At 45.4% G+C, this 24733-nt stretch overlaps 1 protein-coding gene across 3 annotated transcripts in view; it reads left to right on the top strand.

Moving 5' to 3' along the window:
- The first annotated feature begins 3356 nt into the window (after positions 1-3356).
- The window catches only part of NRF1 (nuclear respiratory factor 1), a 91352-nt gene continuing 69975 nt past the window's right edge, over positions 3357-24733 (top strand). For all 3 annotated transcript variants that reach the window (XM_063134618.1, XM_063134620.1, XM_063134619.1), the window contains exons 1-2: positions 3357-3444; positions 23875-24106. In XM_063134618.1, coding sequence (XP_062990688.1) covers positions 23884-24106 — 223 coding nt within the window. In that variant the 5' untranslated portion in view covers positions 3357-3444; positions 23875-23883. The remainder of the gene's footprint in view (positions 3445-23874; positions 24107-24733) is intronic.

Genomic DNA, 24733 nt, shown 5'->3' on the forward strand with positions numbered 1-24733 from the left:
CTTCTGCAATTTTTCCATGGAGTATCACTTATAGCACTTATTGTTGCAATGGTACACTATTTGATCTTTTGCATTCATCATTTTCAAACGTTTTAGCACTATATCTTCACGTAATTTGGCTGCATCCTGACCTCTCTTTTGTCCTTTTTTGGTTAGAAGCTACGTTTTCTTTGGAATCGTTTTGACATATAATGGACTTGCTTAGGTCAAGGTAGTCCTCAGATGTTTGTTGCAACAGAATAGTGCAGGGCGCTGCACTAGTTCCAGCCATTTTAGTCATAGTTCTATATTTTTCATTTCACCAAACCTGAAAAGAGAAAAACCTATTAAATACAATTGCATATACCAATAAAAGTTTGGGCGCCATTTTTAAGAATGATGGAAGGACTGCTTTTCCATCAAAATTAATAGCACTGTTGACTTCCTCAACCCAAAAAACCTTTTTTTGAACCACCCAGAGAGCTCCGGCTATTGAGCGGTATAGAAATGTAATAAATAAATAAATAATAAATACTTTAAGCCCGAATCACATGTGTACGTTGATTTGTCAAGAAATTAGATATTTCAGCACCATCTTGGAAAATAACAGGAGTACTCCGACAATTAAAATAACGTATTCTTTTAACTCCTTGACCCCAAAACCTTGTAATTTAATACCAAACACTTCTGTGGTTGGTGAAAACTAGCAACCTAAAGAAAATTGTCCACCATTTTGAAAATAGCGTCTTAAAATGTTTTGCAGAAGAATCAGAATGTCGATCCAACTATTAGAATCATAGAATACTATGGAAGGGGCATACAAGGCCATTTAGTCCACCCCCTGCTCAATGCAGGAATCCACATTAAAGCACACCTAGCAGACGGCTGACCATCTATCTCTTGAATGTGGAAGAGCCCACCACCTCCCTAGGTCATGGGTGCCATTGTCGTACTGCTTAGGGTGACCATATGAAAAGGAGGACAGGGCTCCTGTATCTTTAACAGTTGCATAGAAAAGGGAATTGCAGCAAGTGTCATTTGTATATATGGAGAACCTGGTGAAATTCCCTCTTCATCACAGCAGTTAAAGCTGCAGGAGATATATTAGAGTGACCAGATTTAAAAGAGGGCAGGGCACCTGGAGCAGTACTGCTCTAACCTAGTACTGCTCTACTGTTGTTTTATACTTTGAATGTTTTTAATTTTTGTGAACCGCCCAGAAAGCTCCAGCTATTGGGCAGTATAGAAATGTAAATAAATAAATAAATATCTACATTGTTTTCCTTCCGTCGCCAGCTGAAGACCTGTTTATTTTCTCAGCATTTTAACATCTAATTTAACTTAAATTTAAACTCTGCTGTTTTAATCTCATATTTTAACCTATATCAGGTTTTGCTGTGTAGTTTTATCCTGGTTGTGCTTTTTATATTGAATTTTGTGCTTTTAAATTGTTGGTTGTTTTATTATGCTCTTCATGGTTTTAATGGTTTTTATTATGCTCTTCATGGTTTCAAAGCCCTATGAGGAGAGACTGAAAGAACTGGGCATGTTTAGCTTAGAGAAGAGAAGATTGTGGGGAGACATGACAGCACTCTTTAAATATTTGATAGGTTGTCACACAGAGGAGGGCCAGGATCTCTTCTCGATCCTCCCAGAGTGCAGGACACAGAATAACGGGCTCAATTTAAAGGAAGCCAGATTCCGGCTGGACATCAGGAAAAACTTCCTGACTGTTAGAGCAGTACGACAACAGAACCAGTTTTTTAAAAAACGGTTTTTAATGCTTTATGTGTATATGTTCTGTGCTTTAGACTTTTAAATTTTGTATACTTGTTTTTATCTCAATTTTAGAATTTCTGTAAAAAGTCCAGAGAGCCCTGGCTATGGGAGCGGTATATAAGTGTAATAAATAAATAAATAAATAAATAAGTTACCTAGGGAGGTTGTGGGCTCTCCCACACTAGAGGCCTTGAAGAGGCAGCTGGACAACCACCTGTCAGGGATGCTTTAGGGTGGATTCCTGCATTGAGCAGGGGGTTGGACTCGATGGCCTTGTAGGCCCCTTCCAACTCTGCTAGTCTATGATTCTATGCATTTTTGTGAACCGCCCAGAGAGCTTCGGCTATTGGGCCGTATAGAAATGAAATGAAATAAATAAATAGCAGAGAAAATCTCTGTACCTCAAAACAGGATATAGTGTTAGAGGACTGGATTATTCGTCAGAATTATTTCGAAGTCCCTCTCCAGTGGTGTCAGGTCTCCACCACTGTTGTGTGTTTTTTTACCACAACACGAATCGAGGTTTTTGTGTGTGTGTGTGTGGTGTTATTCCTAATACGTGCTTGTTTTCCTCAGGGGTTCCGTGTTACTACCCCCGCTTTTCTTCGTCCCTGCTTAATTACCCCGCCTTCCCCTGTCATTTCAGGTGCTATTTCTGCAGCCTCCTCCACAGTGTGCCCACAACTCGCCCCCATCTAAATTCTATGGGGGGGGGGGAACCCGCCTTCTCAACATGGCGCCCGCAGCCCAGCAAAAATAATGCCATCGGACCTCACGAACATGGCGCCTGCTTTCCCTTGCTTCCCGACCAACCCAACATGGCGCCCGTAGTCCAGCAAAAGTAATGCCTTTAGACCTCACGAACATGGCGCCCTGCTTTCCCTTGCTTTAAAACCTCCTGACCGCCCCAACATGGCGCCGGCTCTGAACGGCTCGTGCCCTTCGCAGCATGGCGGCCGCAAATCACCTCAACCGGAGTAGCTCGGGGTTGGGGGGGGGGGGCAGAGAGAGAAAGCGACCTTCCACAAATGGCGCCCGCATTCCCGACCTGGTATCTCCCAAATCCACGCTACTGGCTCTCCAGAACACTTCACTCCCCCCTCCACTTCTCAGCGTTGGCTGGTTCCACTTCACGCGCCCCCTCACCAAAAAGCAACCCAAGGGGTGTGTGTGTGTGTGTTTCCTGGGGTGCGTGTGAAGCGTGTCGAGTTATCCTCGCCCTTCCCATCATGGCGGCGCAGCGGCTCCCCTCACGCCGTGCGTCCTCCCCTCCCCCTCCTCCTCCTCCCCCCTCCTCGGCCTGGTGCTGCCGCCGCCGCCGCCGCCGCTAGACTCGAGTGCCGCCCGCCCGCCAGTGCTAGGCCCGTGGCCCTCTCTCCCTTTCCCGCTCTCGCCTTAGCCGGGGGCCCATCAGCGCCGCGCCCGTTCCTCTCGGCCAGGCCGTGGTAGGCCCGAGAGGGGCGCGCGCCCCGCCCGTCCCTTCCCTTCCCCTCCCCTCCCCCTCGCGTGTCCGGGTCTCCCGCGCCCAGCAGCCAAGGAAGCAGCAGCAGCAGCGCCGCCGCCGCCGCCCGCCTGCTCGCGCTCTCCCTCTCTCTCACCCTCCTCCTCGCCGCCGCCGCCGCGTCTTCTCCCTCAGCTTCCCGGCGGCTCCACGGCGCAGGCCCGCTGCAGCGCAGCCGCTCTGAGGTGAGTGTCCTACCGCGCAATCTCCCAGCAGCTCCTCACTCATCTCGCACCAGACCCGGCGCAGCCGCAGCAACGCGGGGGCCCCGCACCTCCTCGCCCTCCTCCTCCCCCGCGCCGGCGCCTCGGACGCCTCAGACGCCTCACCCCGCGCGCGCGGCCTCCCCCCCCCACACCACCCCCGCCGCCGGGCCCGCCCAGGCCGCGCTAGGCCCCGCCGGCATGCGGGGTCCGGGGCGGGGGGCGGGCAGGGGGAGGCCAAGGCGAGAGGCCGTGGCGCGGGGGGGGGGGGCAGTCAGTCAGTCAGTCAGGAAAGCGACGGCGATTCTCCTCAGCGGCGGCCGCGGGGGACGACGACGACGACGAGAGGATGGGAAATAAGAAAAGCTTTATTCCACGACACGGGGGGGGGGTTATAAAAAGCCAGTTTATTTCCCCTCTCTGCGGCGGGGGGAGGGGGGAGGATTCCTTTCGTATGTTTTCATCTTCCTCCCCCCCCCCCCCGGTAGGCCGTAGTTTGGGGTCAGTCTCCATTTGTTTGTTTCTTAATCTGGGCGGGAGGAAGGCGGGTGGCGCGCGCGCCTTTTCCGTGGTTCCTCCACATACATACATACATACATACATACACCACGGCAGTGTCAAAATGGGGTCTTCTTCTTCCTCTTCCTCCTCCTCTTCTTCCTCCTCCTCCCTCTTCTTCTTCCTCCTCCTCCTCCCTTGGATGTGGGGAGATAGAATCCTTCCCTCGTTTAAGCCTGGGACAATTAAGCCTTGGGAGAATAATCTGGCCCTCCATCTATGTTAATGTCTGACAATTTTATGTTAATGTCTTACAATCGCCTCCCTGGTTAATGGGGTTTTTATTGTTGTTATTGTGGTGCAGGGGTGCCCCCCCACCCCTTGACGCCCCTTAATTTAAGAAGTGGAAATTTTAAAGACTAGCCTTTTCCGGCAGGCCTATCCAGATCAATGTAAAATCAAGAATTTTTAAGATGTATTGATTCCTGTTCTAATGTTGTGTATTTAAAACGTTTATGGTTTTGTTCCCCACCCACCCACCCCAATGTATGTTTCACCCAGCATTGTGCAAAAGGAGGGATACAAATAAATATAATAATAATAATTACATTTAAACAAAGATTGCCTACCTCGTTAATGGGATTTTTTATTATTGTTATTAGTGTGGGGCAGGGGTGCCCCCCCTTGACTCCCCTTAATTTAAGAAGTGGAAATTTTAAAGACTAGCCTTTTCTGACAGGCCTATCCAGATCAATGTAAAATCAAGAATTTTTAAGATGTATTGATTCCTGTTCTAATGTTGTTCCCCGCCTCGATCCAAAGGGAGAGGCCGGTAAGAAATAAATAAATAAATAAACTTATTATTATTATTATTATTATTATTATTATTATTATTATTATTATTATTAAATATAAGGGATAAGAGGTCAGGGGAAGCTAGGAAATTGGCCAGTCCCAGGAGCTACAGCAGGCTTTAAGAATCTCTCCACTCCCTATTTATGAATATAGAGATTTGCTGTCTTGTTTCACTAAGGCCGTAGCTAGACCTAAGGTTTGTCCCAGGATTGTCCTGGGGTCAAACCTGTTCATCTAAGTGCCACACAGGGCGTCCAGCGCTCAGGCAGGGACAGACCAGGGATGATCCTGGGATAAACCTTAGGTCTAGCTACGGCCTAAAACTGCTTTATAAACTGAAAGACGAAAACGCCGTCATTAATCAAACAATCTACTGATAGAAAATAATAATTTCTAACAGGGGAGGCAGTCACCTGATTCGGGGAGGGGGGCACCATATACATACTTCAGCCAAAGCCCAAACTCCCCCAATCTCCATTGTTGAGGTTCTTCAATTCTCCCATCTGAATGGCCTTCCCAAGCCTTTTACTTTTGGGGGGTGACCCTGCTTGATTTTTTAGGATTCCTTTTGGCAGGAAAAGTCATTGCATATCAGTAAGGGGGAGGGAAATCGTTTTATGCCTTCCAGGCTGTGATTTCATAAAGACGTGTATCTCTTAATTTTGATTTATGCCCATCCTGCACCCTTTAGAAAGTGCAGAAAGGACCTATAGATAAAAGTAGGGGAGGTACCTAATTTCTTTTCAGAGCCTCTATCTGTATCTCCAGTGGGGTCTTTTTTTTCTTCATTCCTTACTAAAGTTTGCTGTATGGAAGGAAGAGACCTGTTTGTCTGAAGAAATAAATGCACGCCTCTCTCTGGGTGGAGAATTCTTACATTCTTGTAAGAAGAAAGCAAATCTGTATTCATGAAAAGGGAGCAAGCAGATCTTAAGAAAACTCAAGAGGCTAAGGGGAGACATGATGGAGGTGTACTAAATTATACATGGTGCGGAGAATGTGGGTAGGGAGACGTTTTTCTCCCTCTCTCAAAATACAAGAACCCAGTGGGTTCATCCCATGAAGCTGATGGGTGGGAGACTCAGGAAAAATAAAAGGAAGTCCTTCACACAGCGCATAGTTAAATTATGGAACTCACTACCACAAGTTGTAGTGATGGCCACCCATTTGGATGGCTTTAAAAGGGGGTTGGATAAATTCCTGGAGGAGAAGGCTACCCATGGCTGCTAGTTCTGATGGTTATGTGCTACTTCCAGTATCCGAGGCAGTAAGCCTGTGTGCACCAGTTGTTGGGGAACATGGGTGGGAGGGTGCTGTTGCACCATGTCCTGCTTTGTTGGTCTCTGGTCGATAGCTGGTTGGCCACTGTGTGAACAGAGTTCTGGACTAGATAGACCGTTGGACTAATCCGGCATGGCGCTTATGTTCTAGTTCCTGGACTGGTTTGATTCCCTAGCATTCTTTGTGGTCTTATAGTACTGTATAGAAGAGGGGAAAGGAACATGGCAGAAATTTTAACTGATCAGGGAATGGCACAGTAGGAGCTTAATGCCTGACATCTGCTGATAAAGCGAGTGTAATTGCTGACTGATCTCTTTCCCCTTGAATCCATTACTGTGTGGGGAGAGAGAGACTCCCAAGTTCCTGTTCCATTCTGCTGGGGATAGTCCTGAAGTAAACAGAGTTGGCACTTCATTCTTGATAGCAATGCAGAGGTTGCTGCTGGAGTTATCTCTCAGGAAATATACAAGGGAGACTGGCATTGTTTGATTTGGTCCCCCAAAATGCAATGAGGTTTACTGATTCCCTTCCATGTTTAGGGCACAGGTGTTGTAGTGGGAAAGGCCCTTTCCCCAACCTCATGCCTTCCAGATAATTTAGATTTCAACTCCACAGCCCCACCCATCATGTTTAGGAATCCTGGGAGTTGTACTCTAAAACATCTGGAGGGTACCAGGTTGGAGAAGGCTGTCCTTGGGCAATTTTCTTCATTGCCTGCCTGCATTATCTGTAATCTGATCAGCTGGGGACCAACACAGCTGAAAGCACCTTACATTTCTAGATCTGGGCCCAATGAGTTGGAGATTCCTTCAGTTTGAGCTTTAAATATTTTGCAAGTGCTTTCTTTTTTCTTTTTTGAAGGGGTTGCTCCAACTTTTTCATATAGATTATCTTTCTTGTTTGATCCCTCTCCCCCGCCCTCCAAAATCTGTTGACTGGGCAGAGTGTGCGAAATGATTCCTAGATTTTCCCCCTTCCTCACCAGATGTGTCATAGAAGCTCATTATTTAGGAAGAGACTGAGGTCTTGCCTATTGCCATCCTTTTCAGAGCACAAGTCTGTAAGAATCAGTGGAAGATTCAGAATTTGATAAAGCATTGAGGATAAATGAACACTGGAACAGCTTTGTCAGAGGGGAAGTACGGCTTGCCTGTCCCTTTGCACATCAAAAGAGATTGGGTGTGTTGAAGTTGCTTTAATCTAAACCAGGCTAGACTTTGAACTGTGTGGGGCTGAGGAATTTGTATGCCAGAGGAGAGTGAGTGACAGTGGCTAACTCCTTAGTCCTACCCTATTATGTGGGAGTAAGTCCAGTCGATTTGAGTAGAACCTAGCCCATTTAAAAATAATTAAGATTAGGAGTGAAAGGCAGGAACTGTTGTGAATATTGTTTGAAAGCAATGCAGTTAGCCTCTGGGTAACTATTTTTTGGGAGCTGTATTGGCTGCTCCTGGGGACAAGAGACTTATGTAGATACAGGATATCTGAGATACCTTGTTTAAATTGCCCATTTTGTCTGGCCTAAAAGGCCTGGGCTATAAGCACCACTAGCCAGCTGGACAGCAAACATATGCTGGATCAATTGTCAGTGGCTCCCACTTTGCACATTGCATGAAAATGCAGAAGAATGACCCCTCATAAAATTACAACCACCCCCTCCCCATACCTATTACTCAGAGGAGAGCAATGCCAGTCAAACTGGTTTTAAAATGGATTACATTGATATGCAGATATGTCCTTTAGTAGGGTGTTATCTGTATCCAGGGCAGTTCATCTTTACTGATTCCACGAGGAAGTTTTTTTTTTATCTGATTTTGTTCTGAAAATTGTCAATACTTCTTTAATATTTTTATGGTAATATTTTGCAAGGTTTCACTATACATAACAGGCACGGAAGTTCTGCTCCCTGTCTCTACTGCTTTTTAGGACTGCTTCAAACATGACACATTTCCTGCAAGGAAGTGACTGTAATGTCTGTAAAATGGCCCATGTAGCAAAATCATAAGCAGGTTTATTCAGAAGAAAGTCTCACTGGAATCACTGGAACTTAATCCCTGGTAGGTGCCTTTGGGACATCAGCCTTAATCACTAGTCATGATCACCCAACCCATGGTCCACTCTAGCCTTTTGTGTTTTCAAATACCTTTCTTCTTGCTGTCATACTGCTCCTTACCAAAAATTACTTCCTTTTGAGAGGTACTGGTTCCTCTCTATTCGGCCCTGGTTAGGCCTCATTTAGAGTATTGCGTCCAGTTTTGGGCTCCACAATTCAAGAAGGACGCAGACAAGCTGGAGCGTGTTCAGAGGAGGGCAACCAGGATGATCAGGGGTCTGGAAACAAAACTCTATGAGGAGAGACTGAAAGAACTGGGCATGTTTAGCCTGGAGAAGAGAAGATGGAGGGGAGGCATGATAGCATTCTTCAAATACTTAAAAGGTTGTCACACAGAGGAGGGCCAGGATCTCTTCTTGATCATTCCAGAGTGCAGGACACGGAATAACGGGCTCATGTTAAAGGAAGCCAGATTCCAGCTGGACATCAGGAAAAACTTCCTGACTGTTAGAGCAGTACGACAATGGAACCAATTACCTAGGGAGGTGGTGGGCTCTCCTAGAGGCCTTCAAGAGGCAGCTGGACAAGCATCTGTCAGGGATGCTTTCTGGGGATTCCTGCATTGAGCAGGGGGTTGGACTCGATGGCCTTATAGGCCCCTTCGAACTCTACTATTCTATGATTCTCCCCACCTCCCCAAAACTTTCAGCAAATGTGTACATACTATACGCTTGTATATCTTCATTATTTATTTAAATTATATACTGCTCACTGGATTTTTTTTAAAAAATAAGTGGTTTAAAAAGATTAAAATTGTAATAAATACAAAAACATTTATATAAAACGTTTATTAAAAAAATTAAAACAAATTACACCATAATTTAACAACAGCACTGGACAACACAGTCCATCAGAGAACGCTTGGTTAAAGAGATGGGTCTTTAATTGGCACCTAAATCATGTCACAGTTGGAGAAGGCTCACTTCCAGGTTGCTGCAAGAGAGCAGTTACAGCAGTATAACCAGCAAATCCTGTGATGATCTTACTGATTTCACAGGTCTATATCTTAAAGCAAATGTTTTGGCACATAATGACTTGGTTTGTATGACATGACAGCCCACTGTAGCTCGTCCTCCCTCTGAGCATTCAGCTTGCTGTGGCTTGTTATGTCATGCAAATCCCAGAGGCAGGGGCTGTTTGAGGGTTAGACAACCCTCAAATAACTAAAACAAGCCATGGTTTATTTGAGGGCTGTCTAAACCTGAAACAATCCTGCCTCTTGGGTTCACATGACATGGCAAACCAGGCGCCATGCAAAAATATCACCCAGCACAATGTGACAATCTTTGTGGGTAAATTAAGCCACGGTGGGCTATTGTGTCGTGTGAACCAGGTCAATGTGAATGCAATGTCAGAAGAGAGGCAATGTGGTGTAAAGAGTACAGCAGGGATACGGTGCCTGTGACTCTCCAAATGATGTTGGACCAACCATGGGGAAAATCCAACTGAATATTTTGTGATTAAAGTGAAAGTCCTCTGGTATTGTAGAAAATGAGGACACTGCTGAGAAACATAATGGATAATTATTGGCCATTATTTTCTTACATTGAAGATTGCAGGAGAAATGTGTGCAAATCAAAGGTCTGCCTGCCTACTTTAAATCATAATATTGTTGTATAAGCATGGCTTTCAGAAAACAGGGAGATGATTTCTAGCCACATAATCTTTTAATCTCTTCAGCTTCTGTTTATTATGGCCTGTATCATTATGTATGCTAGCTAGAAGGGGCTACACGTTTGCTTTTAACCAGTCGTCTCATTGCTCCAGCCAACCATAACACTTGTCTTCTTTGGTCACCCTTTGTGGGAAATGTGTGATGAGGCTTTATGTTTTACTTCCCCAACCATTTTCTAGCAGGCAGCATGGCCCACTGTTTCCTGCTCCAATGGGGCAGTTCGTGTCTGAGTGGTCCAGCATAACATCTTGAACTCTCACCACTGCACTAGCACAAAGTTTAGACAATGCAGAAATCACAAGTTGCGATACCTATAAGAATCTGTGAACTGACTAGAACTCAGGGATTGCTTCAGCCCTGAACTGGCCAGTGAATTCCTGAACATACATATGAACCCATGATGATGCATTATACCGAGTCAGACCATTGGTTTATCTAGCCCAATATTGTCTGTTCTGACAGTGGCTCAGGCAGAATTCTTTCCCACTAACATCGTTTAATCATAGAATAGCAGAGTTGGAAGAGGCCTACAAGGCCATCGAGTCCAACCCCCTGCTCAATGCAGGAATCCACCCTAAAGCATCCCTGACAGATGGTTGTCCAGCTGCCTCTTGAAGGCCTCTAGTGTGAGTCATTCAATGAGATGCCAGAGTTTGGACCTGGGAGCTGAGGCATGTAAAGCATGAGTTATGGCTTCCCTGAGCCTTATCTCACCGCTGATCTAGGTTGTGTTTGTATGTCTGATTCCAAATGCTTTCTCTCCTAATAGCAAGCATTAAGCGTAGTTGGGGTGGTGGTGTTATTGGCTGATGCAGCATTCAGGTATAACGTGTGCTTTTAACGGGTTTCGACCATTTTGCAATAGATGGGTTACCAGTGGGGACCATATATGGGGACATGTGCTACAGGGGTTGTGATTAGCATGAGGTACACATTAACTTGCCATCGAATGTGCACTTGAAGAAAGCCACAGCTAATCTTGGCTTTTACAAGTAATTGTGTATGATAACATGTTCCCTTTTCTGCATGCCATCCTTGCTATGATGCCACCTTCCTCTCTAGCTTTGAGTTAGGAAGGGAGCATACACACACACACACACACCCCATAGTTGCATTGAACTGCTGAGGGTGCAATGCAACTACAGAGAAGATTTCTATCCCTCCAGCTTCAAGCTGGAAAGGAAGATGGAGCTGGCCATTGGGGCAATTTGTGGCCGTTTCCTCAGCTCCAGATTTTGAAGCCCACTGCAATGGTGGGAAGCCTGCCTGTCTCAGGCTCCAAACCTGGAGTTTGGGAATGGGATTATTGCTGAGTTTTCATGGAGGTGTAGCACAGGGTTAGGAATCATACACAGAGATGTCTGTGTTTAAGAATCTTCCAAAGGCCACAGAGAAGTTCTTTATCACAGTGGTATGCTGTTCCATTGGTATCCGACAGCTTTTATGTTTAAATATAGCTGGGATTAATGAATCTTAAGGATGGTTGCGTACTACTGGGAAGAGCGTAGGCCGAATGTATCTCACAAGCATCAGTCTTCATATCAGCCCTCTGTTAAGATAGGAAGAGTAGGGATCTGTCAATGATCTCATCCTAACAAGAAGCTGGATTAGTGAGAACCTGAGACAGGGCCTCCTTGGTAGTTGCCCCCTCTACTCTGGGACGTGTTACTAAAGAGAAAGATCTGAACCTGGCTCTGATGATTTCTTTTTATTCAAGCCTTTTGTTGAGCTCCCTGTACAGCTCGCAGCTATACTATCAGCTTCCTCTCTCCCTTTGTCCTTCAGTGTCAGAGATCAGTGCCTGTTGTGTGATAAGGGAGAGGACTGGGCTTCTTTTACCCACTGCCCTGTTCTTGCAACATTTGACTGTCACTTGTTTGGCCTTTCAGAGGTGCCAATTATTTGAAACTGGCTATTTGATTTAGGGCTGTACTGCAACCTTTGGGCAAACAGCTCAAGGCGCTTACTAACGAAACTTCTTTTCTATGCCAGAATTCAGCAGCCATTTTGCTGTTAACATTTTTTAAAACAAAGAGCTACTTTGTATTCCTCTCTCTTTTCCATTAACAGCCCAGGCCATTTTCCCTTCATGACTGTTGCTTTTAAAACAAGCCACTAGTAGAGACTGCTTTTAAAATGTCAGTCCTCTTGGTGCAATATTTTGGGGGGAGGTTCTGTGCAGACAATGCACCTAGCTGATGATGCTCCTGCTGTGACCCCATTCCTAGCAAGCGGTTGTTTTTTTTTAAAATGCGTGTAACCCCTGATGACCAACTAGCTGTCAATATCTCCATCTCATATGTATCTGAGGAGGGCCAGGATCTCTTCTCGATCCTCCCAGAGTGCAGGACACGGAATAATGGACTCAAGTTAAAGGAAGCCAGATTCCAGCTGGACATCAGGAAAAACTTCCTGACTGTTAGAGCAGTGCGACAATGGAATCAGTTCCCTAGGGAGGTTGTGGGCTCTCCCACACTAGAGGCCTTCAAGAGGCAGCTGGACAACCATCTGTCGGGGATGCTTTAGGGTGGATCCCTGCATTGAGCAGGGGTTGGACTCGATGGCCTTGTAGGCCCCTTGCAACTCTGCTATTCTATGATTCTATGATTTATACTGTATTTTTGTACTAATGTTGTTCTCCGCCTCAATCCAAAGGGAGAGGCAGGTATGAAATAAATTTACTAATTACAGTGGGAAGACACACACTTTAGAATAGAAGTATGACATTTGGGACAAAATTAGCATTTGTACGGATTAAAATAAGGGTATTGAACTTACTTGAATTTCACAAGCGCAGCTGTTTTCCAAAATGGCCACTCAGGTGATGGTGTAGATTTACAATAATGCCTTTAATTCGCTTATGTTGTGTACTGGTTGCAATTAACCTCCTCCTCGCTCACCAGAGAGCTGTTCAGAGTGCTTTTCAAAACCTGCACAAGCGCAATATGCTCAACACTGGTGCTGCTTAATGTTTTCAGAGTGTGCTTCGTCATTTTTCTTGTCACACGTCCCGACAGATGTGTGGAATGGATATCAGTAAGACAACCTGAAGCGAAATGAGTGAGAGAAGAGAGGCACAGGTCTCTCAAAACATTTTCATCACAACTGCTCCCCAACAGGCATGGCTTAAGAGCCAATGAAAGCAACACTGAACCGATCAGCTTTCTTGCAGAGATGATTTTAAAGCACAGCTGCAAGAAGCTGTTGATCAGCCTGTATGAAGAACTTCAGATACAGAGCTGGTCATAATCTTGCCATGAAACTGGTTGGGGTTAAGGCAGTGCTGCTTTTCAGGTATTCTCTGGTTGTGAAACTGCTTCCTTTGACAGAAGACGGAAAATAACAGCATAGACCAGGACATGGGGTCAGGTTTCCTCGATTTTGCAAACACAGCTCACTTTCAGCATCAAAAAGCAGAAAGCTTGAGTGGTGTTTTAAGCAATGTCAAATGGTACCCTGTATTGATGTACAACTGCAACAGTAAAGTTAAGAGAGGGGAGTGTTGTTCTGCCCTGCAAAATCAATTGAATACGTTCCACTGACAGCTGATGCCTTGTGAGCATGGTGTGCGTGCCACCTACCAGGCTGTTCATGAGAGAAGGTACAGTCACTGTTGAAACAGATGCCTCCACCTCTGTCAGCATGGAACTGGAATTAGAGTCATGGGGTGGGGGAGACCACTTTGGAAACGCACTGGTTCAGGGCCCTTGATGTGAACTGATTCGTCATACATATAAGCATCTTCTGTAAACCCTATCCAAAGAATGAATTGCAATCCACATGTCTCTGTATTGCAGATGAAATTATGGTACTTCATACTTATGCATTAAATCACTGTCCGGTTCCCCCAAGTGCAAGCGTTTGCATTAGGGTTGCTCACTTTATTTTTCACTTCCACGCCTGTCGATTTTCATAAATTGTTTGGAATTCACCCATCATCTCAGCAGCCATTTTGGCAGAGTGAAACTTGTCTCTTGAAGCATGAATATACATGGCACCTTGCCTGGCTGTGAAGTCAGGGTGTTCTATGTCTGGCAGCCCCAAAAGACATGAGAAGTGGCGACTTCTTACTGGTGTAGGAAAGTAGGGCTACATAAACAAAGTGCGTCAGTTTAAAGAGCCTTGTTTGGGCTTTTAGGTCCTGTTTTCTGAAATTGAGGTTGATGTTAGGATGGAGCCAAGAGGGTGGGTTTTTAATTTAATTTAATTTATTATTGCATTTATATCCCGCCTTTTTTTCTTCAAGGAACTCAAGACAGTGTACATACCCTATTTCTTCGATTCTAAGATGCACTTTTCCCCCCATATAAACATCTGTAAAAATGGGGTGCGTCTTAGAATCGTGGGTGTGTCTTAGGGTGTTTTTTTCTGTTGGTGGTACTGAAATTAGTGTGCATCTTACAATTGAAGAAATACGGTAATCCTCCTCTCCATTTTTATCCTCACAACAACAACCCTGTGAGATAGGTTGGGCTGAGAGTCTGTGACTGGCCCAAAGTCACCCAGTGGGTTTCCATGGCCGAGTGGGGACTAGAACCCAGGTCTTCTGATGCCCAGTCCAAAACTTTAGCCGCTAGAATCATAGAATAGTAGAGTTGGAAGGGACCTACAAGGCCATCGAGTCCAACCCCCTGCTCAATGCAGGAATCCGCCCTAAAGCATCCCTGACAGAGGGTTGTCCAGCTGCCTCTTGAATGCCTCTAGTGTGGGAGAGCCCACAATCTCCCTAGGTAACTGCTTCCGTTGTCGTACTGCTCTAACAGTCAAGAAGTTTTTCCTGATGTCCAGCCGGAATCTGGCTTCCTGTAACTTGAGCCCGTTATTCCGTGTCCTGCACTCTGGGAGGATCAAAAAGAGATCCTGGCCCTCCTCTGTACACCACACTGGCTCTCTATTCCTTGTTTGAGGGCTACACAGCCACACACTTGTTATATTCATGCAAGCAGATGTGTATAGTGTAGCACAGTGTCCCCAACCTGTTGCCCTCCAATTGTTTTTGACTTCCAACTCCCATCAACCCCAGCCAGCATGGCCAAAGGTCAGGAATGCGAGGAGTTATTGCCCAAAACATCTGAAGGGCACCAGGTTGGGGAAAGGTGGTATATCAGTATGGGCAGCAGCTCAGTACAGGGTCATCCCTTTTGTTGACACCTCCTGTCCCAGTGCTGTACTGTGTATTCTGTGCTTTTAAAAAATAAATCTTCAAACATTACCAGAATAATTAAAATTCCATGACAAACCTGGATTCTGTGACCTTTAACTATCATGCAAGTGTGCACATTTCTCTCTATGTATTTCATTCTTGTGTAACTGGTTTTCATCAGACTGACAAGAAGTTATGTGTGGCATTAGAGCCCCACCCGTGGAAATTGGAAACATCATTCTGCCATCGCTTGAAGGCAAGTGACTCCTGAGTACATAGTCATCCCTGCGCCCACATCCCAGATGTGTGTTCTGCATTGTTATCAGTCTCGAAAGGGAAGTCAAGATGACACAGCAAAAAGACGGGTAAATAGCAGACAGGCCTGATATTGAGAGAACCTTTTAAGTTCCGTCTGCAGTTGCTCCGCATGAACCTCCAGCACTGTGCATTGTGTGATGTTTCACTTTGAGGCAACAGTCCTTGAGGATTGGCAAATGGCCAGGTTTCCTCTGAATCAACAGAGACTTCCTACTGGCCCTGTTCGGAAGACACCTTAAACCACAGTGCTAAAGGCTTTGGGGCTTAAGCACCACGGTGAAAGCCGTGGTTTAAGGTGTCTTCTGAACAGGGCCACTTTGAGAGTGACCACGAGGCCTCTGTGGGTACAGGGAATGGATGGGCAAAGAGTGACTGCTTTTTCAGACTTCAGAGCAACCCATCTACGGGGGTGTAATTTGAAACCAGAAGTTAAAACTTGCATTGTAACTTTAAATCCTACAGAGGAAAATCTCATGCAGTATTCATGTGTTTCCTTTTCAAGGCGGTGCAGGTTTCATGTTATACACATAGTTGTGAAGCTCAATTTATGTACCTAAAATACTGAATACTGCTTTGGTTGCCCACATTTACTGATAACTACTTAAGAAGTTGGAGCCCATTTCTTAAAATTATTTATTATTTTTTACATTTCTATACTACCCCATAGCCAAAGCCCGTTGGGCAGTTTACGAAGAGATGGGCCAGTCTTGAGATTCCACCCTAGCCATGAAGGGAGTAGATGCATTTGGGCAAGGCTCAGTCTCTCAGCTGGTTTTTCTCTTACAAACCCATAAGTTATTATGAAAAGTGAAGAAAAAATGTGCAAAGCATGTGGCACATGGAAAGTCCTGTATCAATGACTGAGGCCTACAGCCCAAGATTTGGCATGCTGTTTCAAATCAATATCTCACCTCTGTAGCTTCCCCTGCTCGTTCTCTTTGACCTCCCCTTCCCCAGACTCTTCCAGGCCACATCCAAGCTAGGGTGGCCATATGGAAAGGAGGACCGGGCTCCTGTATCTTTAACAGTTGTATAGAAAAGGGAATTTCAGCAGGTGCCATTTGTATGCATGCAGCACCTGGTGAAATTCCTTCTTCATAACTGTTAAAGCTGCAGGAGCCTTGCCCCCTTGACCACATACAAAAGAGGGCAGGGCAACTGCAGCTTTAACTGTTGTGATGAAGTGGGAATTTCACCAGGTGCTGCATGCATACAAATGGCACCTGCTGAAATTCCCTTTTCATAGAATCATAGAATTGGAAGGGGCCAATAAGGCCATCAAGTCCAACCCCCTGCTCAATGCAGAAATCCACCCTAAAGTATACTTGACAGATGGTTGTCCAGCTGCCTCTTGAATGCTTCTAGTGTGAGAGAGCCCACGACCTCCCTAGGTAACTGGTTCCATTGTCATACTGCTCTAACAGTCAGGAAGTTTTTCCTGATGTCCAGCTGGAATCTGGCTTCCTTTAACTTGAGCCCATTATTCCTTGTCCTGCACTCTGGGAGGATCGAGAAGAGATCCTGGCCCTCCTCTGTGTGACAACCTTTTAAGTCTTTGAAGAGTGCTATCATGTCTCCCCTCAGTCTTCTCTTCTCCAGGCTAAACATGACCAGTTCTTTCAGTCTCTCTTCATAGGGCTTTTCTATACAACTGTTAAAGATACAGGAGCCCTGTCCTCCTTTCTATGGTCACCCTATCCAAGACCTCCAGTTTAACTTGGTTCACAGCTTGCTTCTGCGTTGGTATGGTTATTGCTTTCCTAGGCTTCCTGTGTCTTAGTGGCAAGCAGAATTACAGCTTGTTCTGTCTCTTTAGAGCCTCGTGTGGCGCAGAGCAGTTATGCAGCAGTTTCTGCAGCTGAAACTCTCCCCACGGCCTGAGTTCGATCCCAGCGGAAGCTGGTTTCAGGCAGCGGGCTTGGGTGGACTCAGCCTTCCATCCTCCTGAGGTCGGTAAAATGAGTACCCAGTTAGCTGGGGGAAAGGGAATAATGGCCAGGGACGGCAACGGCAAACCACCCCGCTATAAGGCCTGCCAAGAAAACGTCAGCGAAAGCTGCCGTCCCCCCAAGAGTCAGTAATGACTCAGTGCTTGCATGAGAGGTTCCTTTCCTTTCCTTTCCTTTCCGTCTCTTTAACATTGGGTCACTTCACGTTGTTGAACCATTTTTGCCAAAATGCCTTACTACTTTGCAAATAAACTAATAACAATCAGTGAAAATGTGCAGAGGCGGTAATCTTAAAGCTAATGGCCCTGCTATAGCAGAACGTGTTGTGAAATGCCTTTGTCCCACAAAGAGAAAAGAAAGAAAGTCTTACAAATAGAAAGAAAAGGCAGGAAAAAAGGTAGTTGGGCCCGTCTATGCATTAAATGCTTGTGTGTAACGTGCAGGTTTTTAAAAACACAAGTAGCATCGGGGTGGGGGGGGGAACTCATCACAGCGGACCCCTTCCTCCTTTGTTATGGGCCTGAACAGAATCCCTGTTCTGAAGTTAGTATTGGCTTTGGGGGAGAAATCCCCTGCTTGTTCCAAAGATGCATCCTATGAGATTACGAAGAACAACCGCAAAGGGTAAGAAGCAAATGAAAAGAAACATAAAATAGTCGTGCTGTATTAATGCTATTAAAGCAGTAGAAGTATATTTTAAAAATCTGACAGATTTTGTTCTAGATGATATTTGAAAAATCGCCAAAGAATCAAAGTCCCTAATAATAAGTGAAACACAGTCTTCAGTAGAATTAAGTGAAATATACAAAAAGATATTGGGGAATATGTCTATCTCACTGTTAACTTGTATGTTGAGGGTAGTAAGCAACTTTCAACATGGAGCAGGAATTCCAGGGATGCCTTTGTCTGGAGAGCAGGTAGTGGTGGGGTGAGAACCAAGGGAGAAAATTGGCATTTGCCTCCTTTGACATAGTTATTGCACGTCCATTTTCTAAGTTAGTTCTCAGCACATTTGTGGTAAGATCATATAGGGATCTTAAAGCTCAAACTTTTCTTACAGGACGTGTGTTTAGAAAATATAGTGGCTATAAACCACTCTTAAAACATGCTAAAATCTAATAAAAATTTAATGTAAGAACGTAAGAAGTGCCATCCTGGATCACACCGAGGGTCTTTCTAGTCCAGCACTCGTTTCACACAGTGGCTAAACAGCTGGTGGCCAGACCAACAAAGCAGGACATGGTGCAACAGCGCCCCCCCCCATGTTCCCCAGCAACTGGTGCACACAGGCTTACTGCCTCGGATACTGGAGGTAGCACACAATCCTTAGGGCTAGTAGCCATTGTCTAACAGTTCTGCCTGCTTGAAGCATTTGGACTGTCAGCCGGTGACTAAGAAAAGACCCTCCCCTTTGGAGGGCTTTGACTAAAAACTATAAATAAGTACAGGACTACTATCTAGAGCAGGGGTCCCCAACCCCCGGGCCACGGACCGGCACCGGTCTGTAGCCTGTTAGGAACCGGGCTGTGCAGGTGAGCTGCTTTCACCCACCCCAGCGTACCTGGGCATGGGGCACCATCTCGTCTGCCCAGCTGAAGCGAAGCCAGGATGCTGGGGTGGGGTGGGGTGGCTTCGGAATGGTGCGCCCGGCTGGAAGCCGCTCTGGGAGAGCGACTTCCGGGCACGCCGTTCCGAAGCCACCTGCCCCAGCGCCCTGGCTTCGCTTCGGCTGGGCGCCCACCCAGCCGAAGCGAAGCCAGAACGCTGGAGTCAGGGGGGGGCGAGGGGGGGCTTCCCAAACCATCCCCTCAAACCCCCCCCCAGGTCCATGGAAAAATTGTCTTCCACGAAACCGGTCCCTGGTGCCAAAATGGTTGGGGACCGCTGATCTAGAATCTACACTCCCACGGCTTTTGCTTGTGCACGGCGAAACGAAACTGCTTATCTGAGGAAGTCTAACACGATGAAACGGGACTAATGTCGGATTCCTGTTATTTGCTGTTATTTACTTGTGATACTTTCGAGAAGCGTGTTATAATCCAGACTTTGATACAACTTGTCACTTGACTTTTTTGTCTTTAAAACTACCTTGATTTGTGTTTATAAACAACTTGGTCATGTATCTGTAAAACTGTATAATATGTTCATACTTATGATTTAACTATACTTCACTTCATGTTCTTTAAAAGTAGTTTTACATTTAATTGTATGCAGTTGTGTGCTTTTGCGACATTGTTTGTTATTGTGATGCTCACCTACCGTCATTACATCACTGACATGCCTACTAGTCCTGATGGCTACGTGCTGCCTCCAGTATCAGAGGCAGGAAACCTATGTACACCAGTTGCTGGGGAACATGGACAGGAAGGTGCTGTTGCACCCATGTCCTGCTTGTGGGTCCCTGGTCAACAGCTGGTTGGCCACTGTGTGAACAGAGTGCTGGACGAGATGGACCCTTGGTCAGATTCAGCATGTCTCTTCTTATGTTCAATGATTTGGGCAATAGCTAAGAAAATGAGAATATAAAGTAAAAGTTAGAGCTAAATTGTCTTTGGAGGAGCCACCAAGGAGTTCAGCTTCGGTGCTTGGATATGTAACAAGGCTCATTGCAGCAAGCAACCTCTGAGCTTCTTGGTTGCACTAATTCCGTTGAAGTTCCATGTCCTGCCTCCCATTCCATTGCAGCTGTTCCCTAAACTAGAGGCCGCTTCTGAGGCAATGGCATACAACAGCCAGAGAAATGCTGCCTCTCCCGAGCTTTCGACTGAAAGTGGTGGCACTCTAATGGGTTATTAGAGGGTGCCAGGCTGCACTTTGCTTCATGGGGGGCTGTCGAGGTGGGCACTGGCTCTGAAGATGTCAGAGAACTGTCAAGGCATGAGCAAAGATGAACTCAATCAGGGCTCCACCTCCAGCCGGGAAGGGGGCAGCGATAGAAGTTGAGGGCGATAGATGTAGAGGGTGCTGTAGTCCAACACATCTGCCGAGCCCCCGGCTGGGGAAGGCCGAACTAACCATTAAGAGAGAGGCAGAACATGGCAGGGAGCACCCAGCCAGGAGCACAGAGTGAAATTGAACAGGAGGAGAGAGATGTCCGGCATGCAACCCCAACTTTCAAACATTATCAACTTACAGTTGTGTGAAAAAGAAAGTACACCCTCTTGGAATTGTATGATTTTACATATCAGGACATCATAACAATCATCTGTTCCTTAGCAGGTCTAAAAATTCGGTAAATACAACCTCAGATGAACAACAACACATGACATATTACACCGTGTCATGATTTATTTAACAGAAATAAAGCCAAAATGGAGAAGCCATGTGTGAATAAGTAAGCGCACCTTATGATTCAATAGCTTGTAGAACCACCTTTAGCAGCAATCACTTGAAGTAATCGTTTTCTGTATGACTTTATCAGTCTCTCACATCGTTGTGGAGGAATTTTGGCCCACTCTTCTTTACAACGTTGCTTCAGTTCATTGAGGTTTGAGGGCATTGGTTTATGCACGGCTCTCTTAAGGTCCCGCCACAGCATTTCAATCGGGTTGAGGTCTGGACTTTGACTGGGCCATTGCAACACCTTGATTCTTTTCTTTTTCAGCCATTCTGTTGTAGATTTGCTGGTGTGCTCGGGATCGTTGTCCTGTTGCATGACCCAATTTCGGCCAAGCTTTAGCTGTCGGACAGATGGCCTCACATTTGACTCTAGAATACTTTGGTATGCAGAGGAGTTCATGGTCGACTCAATGAGTGCAAGGTTCCCAGGTCCTGTGGCTGCAAAACAAGCCTAAATCATCATCCCTCCACCTCCGTGTTTGTGCTGATATGCTGGGTTTGGTTTTCGCCAAACGTGGCGCTGTGCATTATGGCCAAACTTCTCCACTTTGGTCTCATCTGTCCAAAGGACATCGTTCCAGAAGTCTTGTGGTTTGTTCAGGTGCAACTTTGCAAATCTAAGCCATGCTGCCACGTTCTTTTTAGAGAGAAGAGGCTTTCTCCTGGCAACCCTTCCAAACAAACCATACTTGTTCAGTCTTTCTAATTGTACTGTCATGAACTTTAACATTTAACATGCTCACTGAGGCCTGTAGAGTCTGAGATGTAACTCTTTTGCAATTTCTCTGAGCATTGCACAGACTGACCTTGGGGTGATTTTGCTGGGACGTCCTCTCCTGGGAGGATTGGCAACATCGTCTTGAATGTTTTCCACTTTTGAATCATCTTTCTCACTGTAGAATGATGGACTTTAGATTGTTTGGAAATGGCCTTATAACCCTTCCCAGATTGATGGGCAGCAGCAATTGCTTCTCTAAGATCATTGCTGATGCCTTTCCTCCTTGGCATTGTGTTAACACACACCTGAATGCTCCAGACCAGCAAACTGAAAAAACTTTGGCTTTTATAGAGGTGGTCATACTTGCTGATGATCAATTAATCACAGGCATTTGATTAGCAGCACTTGTCTGCTACTTAGCATCTTAATTCCTATGGAAGCAGTAAGGGTGTACTTACTTATTCACACATGGCTTCTCCATTTTGGCTTTATTTCTGTTAAATAAATCATGACACGGTGTAATATGTCATGTGTTGTTGTTCATCTGAGGTTGTAGTTACCGAATTTTTAGACCTGCTAAGGAACAGATGATTGTTATTATGTCCTGATATGTAAAATCATACAATTCCAAGAGGGTGTACTTTCTTTTTCACACGACTGTATATGGAGTTAAAGGCAAACCCTGCATTTATTAAATACAAGGGTAAACATCCAAAGTACACACACACCGTACAAAAGGGATATAGTTTCCAGGTGTCCAGTTCTGAGACATCGAGACTGGAGGAGGAGAGAGAGAGAGAGAGAGAGAGAGAGAGAGAGAGAATGAATGTGCTGCAAGGTGATGCCCAAAGGTGCTCTCTTCTCCCCAAATCTTTAGGCTCTTTTTCCAGGTATCAGGAGTTCTGTTGCTCAGTCCTCCTCCTCACGCACCCTCTGTTCTCTTGACCACTGGCTGCCAGCATATGTTCAGAGAGACATCAGCTCTGTAGTGCCATTGGTGGCTACACATTATGGCCTTGGCCTGGTCTTCTGGAAGTCACACAGGCTTGTGTCATCATCTGACTCTGTGCTGTTTCGGTCTGGGGGAGATGAGGCATCTTTGTACTGGAAATGTCCAGCCAGTTGCTAACCACATGTTACTTTCTACTAACCTAGAAGCAGAAGTCTCAGGCAGGCTTTCTTTTGCAATCTTTGCAAGTGTTTTGTAGCCGGTGCATAAGACGATCTTCCCCAACCTGAGGTCCTTCGGATGTGTTGGACTCCCAGAATCTGGCTGGCATGCTGGGAGTTGTAGTCTAACACATTGGAAGACAGGCTTAGGATATAGCTGTGTCCTGGAACAAACGACACTTTGGTTCTTTTGCCATGGCAGAGTCCATTCATTCTCTAGACTCATACAATTTTATAATCCCAACAGTTTGAAACAGAATTTATACAGAAGAGCAGAAAGTTTAACATGATACACGCACACACGGTTCACATGTGCCTGTCATACACCTGTCATTTGCCTAATTGCCTATGATGCGGCGCAGGTTATCATGTTGTCTGAACCCAGTGAGGTGTACGGTGGGAGTGGTTTTAAAACCACCGCACAATCCCTACAACAATGCATGGGTTGTGGGGTGGTTTAGAAGCCACCCCACTGGGCATCTCGCCTGTTTTGCATGACACAACAACCTTCGCCACAGTGGCTTCGTTTCCCCAGTGACCGAATGAACTCAGTCTCTCTCTCTCATTTATTTATTTATTACATTTTTATACTGCCCAATAGCCGAAGCTCTCTGGGCGGTTCACAAAAATTAAAACCATCATAAAACAACCAACAGGTTAAAAACACAAATACAAAATACAGTATAAAAAGCACAACCAGGATAAAACCATGCAGCAAAATTGATATAAGATTAAAATACAGAATTAGAACAGTAAAATTTAAGTTAAAATTAAGCATTAAAATACTGAGAGAATAAAAAGGTCTTCAGCTGGCGACAAAAAGAGTACAGTGTAGGCGCCAGGCGGACCTATCTCTTTCTCTCTCTCTCTCTCTCTCACACACACACACACACCAGACTTGTAGAAGCCTAATGTAAGAGGCCTCTAGATGCATCACAGAAACTAAGACAGCAATATAGAAAAGCCTACATAGGTACTAAAACCAAATTTAAAGCCTAACAGAGGTAGTTGCATCCAGGATCGCCCTCAGATAAACTGGAGGTGTTGTAAGTGACTTTTGTGCCCTGACAATCTGCATTACTTGGATTGTCTGATAGCAATGAAAGTCCAATAATCCCAGGTGCCTGTTGGTCTCGGGGTCCTCATGTGAATCCACACTGAGTTCTGAATTTTTCAAATCTTGTTTAAAGTATCTGTTGTTCTAGACCTGTGCAGGATTTGCTCTAGCATGGATTCATCTGTTCAAAGGCACCTTTCCGTTCTGAATTCTGATCCTTGAGATAGGAGTGGAGATTTCAGACTTGCTTTCTTCCACCTAATTTCTGCTCCTGTCTTCCTTTTCCTACAATACAGTAGCTATTAATGGAGGAACACACGGTGACCCAGACGGAACACATGGCCACCATCGAGGCCCATGCGGTGGCCCAGCAGGTCCAGCAGGTCCACGTGGCCACGTACACGGAGCACAGCATGCTCAGCGCCGATGAAGACTCGCCCTCTTCTCCTGAGGACACCTCCTATGATGACTCCGACATTCTCAACTCCACGGCTACCGATGAGGTGACCGCTCATCTGGCTGCTGCAGGTACATTTGCTGGTGGTTCCGCAATTTGCCTCGCACCTTAGGGGTGCAGGTGTTTCTGGAGGGCTTTGCATCGCTTCCCTTTTTGCATCGGGTTGGATTGGGAAATGCAGAGTTGGCCAATTAAGGCTACATCTGTCTATGTAAGATGCTCCAATTTTTAAAGAATGTTGAAATGCTAAAATCCATACTTTTGGAAGAAGAACGTGCACATTTTGAGCACGAAGCATATACTTGGGTGGGCCCTCTTTCCAAGTCAAAGGGGTTGGCCATACTAATTTCATATTTCAGATCATAAATCAAAAGCATCCCCACCTGTTTAGTCCCCTTAGTGCTCCTGTTCAATGTTTCTACCTGCCAGACATGCCCTCCTCCAGGATATGCCATTCCATCCTCTCTTCCCTGGTTTATTATTTATTTATTTATTACATTTTTATACTGCCCAATAGCCGAAGCTCTCTGGGCGGTTGACAAGAATTAAAACCATAATAAAACAACCAACGGGTTAAAAGCACAAATACAAAATACAGTATAAAAAGCACAACCAGGATAAAACCACACAACAAAATTGATAAGATTAAAATACAGAGAGTTAGAACAGTAAAATTTAAATTTAAGTTAAAATTAAGT

This window comes from Elgaria multicarinata, chromosome 9, assembly GCF_023053635.1.
Source record: "Elgaria multicarinata webbii isolate HBS135686 ecotype San Diego chromosome 9, rElgMul1.1.pri, whole genome shotgun sequence".
NCBI lineage: Eukaryota > Metazoa > Chordata > Lepidosauria > Squamata > Anguidae > Elgaria > Elgaria multicarinata.